The sequence below is a fragment of the Melitaea cinxia genome, chromosome 15 (assembly GCF_905220565.1).
Source record: "Melitaea cinxia chromosome 15, ilMelCinx1.1, whole genome shotgun sequence".
Classification (NCBI taxonomy): Eukaryota; Metazoa; Arthropoda; class Insecta; order Lepidoptera; family Nymphalidae; genus Melitaea; species Melitaea cinxia.
The window spans coordinates 12365947-12368539 of NC_059408.1; the positions used below are offsets into that span (position 1 = coordinate 12365947).

At 32.8% G+C, this 2593-nt stretch overlaps 1 protein-coding gene across 1 annotated transcript; it reads left to right on the forward strand.

Moving 5' to 3' along the window:
• Positions 1-915: 915 nt before the first annotated feature.
• LOC123660495 (growth-blocking peptide, long form-like) lies at positions 916-1825 on the forward strand. The gene has a single exon (XM_045595559.1). The coding sequence runs from the start codon at positions 955-957 to the stop codon at positions 1576-1578; it is 624 nt and encodes a 207-aa protein (XP_045451515.1). The 5' UTR covers positions 916-954; the 3' UTR covers positions 1579-1825.
• Positions 1826-2593: the final 768 nt, after the last annotated feature.

Genomic DNA, 2593 nt, shown 5'->3' on the forward strand with positions numbered 1-2593 from the left:
GTATGTTACATCAGAACTTTTGACTGGGTAGAGCGATTTCGACAAATTTTCTTTTAATCGAAAGGTGGCATGTGCCAATTGGTCCCATTTAAATTTATTTGAGATCTAACAACTACTTTTCGAGCTATATCTAATAATGTGTTTTTACTTGACGCTTTTTTCGTCGACTTACGTTGTATTATACCACATAACTTTCTACTGTATATACCGATTTTGATAATTTTTTTTTGTTGGAAATGAGATATCCCTAGTTTCGTATCATAATAAGGAAACTAGGATCTGATGATAGGATCCCAGAGAAATTGATGGAAATTCTTGAAAATCCGCAATTACTTTTTACTGGGTGTACCGATTTTGATAATTCTTTTTTTGTTGGAAAGAAGATATTTTTAGTTTAGTACCATGATAAAGAAACCAGGATCTGATAATGGGATCCCAGAGAAATCGAGGGAACTTCTCGAAAATCCGCAATAACTTTTTACTGGGTATACTGATTTTAATAATTTTTAATTTAATCGAAAGCTGATGTTTGTCATGTGGTCACATATAAATTTCATTGAGATTTGATAACTACTTTTTGAGTAATCTTTGATAACGCGCAGTTACTTGAGTATTTTTTCGTCTATCTACATTGTATTACTCGTCGATGTAATTGAAGTCGGTTTTTTTCGTTTGCGAGCAAACACAATTATTTTAGCGTGTATATCACCTTATGACGAAATAAACATTTTCATTTCATTTCCAACTGACGCGCCAATAGAAGTATAACTTCAAAAACTGCAAGTTATTCTAATAAAAGTCAAGGCTTTTTTATCTCTTCATGGAATTGATATAAACATTATCTCCATTGGAAGATCACGTCAAAGGTCACAAGAGTTGCCATCGGTGTAACACTAAGTACATGAACGCAGTTGTTATACGGCCATTGCAATCGAAACACGTACGACTTTTACGATGAAGAGTAAATACTGTTTTTATATTTTTGTGTATCTGTTACTACTTACTTGTGGTGCAAATGGAGGATTAGTTAAGGGGTTTTTAGAGAAAATTCACGACGGAGCGCACAAAATACACGATGATATTCATAAAGTTTTTCATCCAAAAGAAGAACCCAAGCACGAACCTACGATTATTGTAGTCAATATGGGCAATAAAAATGATCATGACGGTTCATTCGTCTTTCCAACTGCTCCTGATGCTGCATCCATGCCTACTGCTATATCTACTCCTTCTCCTGTATTTGTTCCTACTGTACCTACCCCTTCTCCCGTAAACGCTCCCGCTATACCTACTCCTTCTGACGTTTTTACTAATGCTGTTCCATCTGCTGAATCTGTGCCTATTGTCGCGCCAACTCCTTCTACCGTGTACAAAGACACAAAGCCGGATATTGACATGCGTAAGGATGTGACGCCTGATGAAGACTCGGGTAAGCTTGTTTTTACTTCGCTACCAGGAACAGTACAAGGTACGACAAGTACTACTATGGAAAAGGATGGACGAGAGAACTTTACTGGTGGATGTACTACAGGACGTCAGAGAACCCATGACGGTCGATGCAAAGAAAAATACCACTAACTAAATCTATCGCAAAAAAGACTAAGCCGGATATTGACATTCGTAAGGATGTAACGCCTGATGAAGACTCGTGTCAGTTTGTTTTTATTTCACTGCCACAAGCTATGGAAAAGGATGGAAGATAGAGCTTTACGGATGGATGTCCTACAGAATATCAGAGAACCTATTACAATTTATGCAAAAAAAAAATCTGACTTATTTATCAAATCAATATATTGCTGTTGATAAATTTTACTTCAAAACTGAATTGTTGTTTTCTTTTTAAATATCAATGAAGTAAAAATAAATAGATAATTAAAATAGTAGTGTTGCTAAATATAATTATTGTTTGAACGGAGTAAAAACTTATTTATCAAGGCAATTAATCTAGCTTTAGTACGTGTGAATGCGGTCCGTTCACTATCAGGTATTAATTGGCTCTGAAAATACTCATAATGAACTAACAGTGTGGAATACGTGACTTAAATTGTTGGGAAGTAAATATATTTACAAGACGGAACTATAACAAAAAATGATTTTAAATAATATCGCAAGGTTCACCGACTCATTTCGAGGTAATGTTTTATGGTAATTGTCGTGTTTTGTAAGAGTAACAAGTTATCGAACACCAACAGAATATTTATTATCAATACGAATCCAGGTTTTTTTTTGTAACAAAACACATCGTTTGTGAAAAAAAAATTATGTGACTAAAAGATTGTCCATTTTAGCTGTTTTAAAATTATTATTATTATTAATAATAAACATTATTATTATTATTATTATTATTTTAAAATTTGTTAAAATGTAATTATTTAAAGTTTGTAATTGTACTAACATTAGATTATAAGCAACATTGTTACTAAAACTATATGGGCTAGTCCCGAAATAAAGATTATTATTATTATTATTATAACAGAATATTTTTTGTAATGAAATTAAATGAAAATAAGTGCACGTGTTTCTTGAGTATATTTCAAAGTTACAGTAACACAGTATATAGTTTGTTTTCAAGGTCTATTAACACGTTTAGACA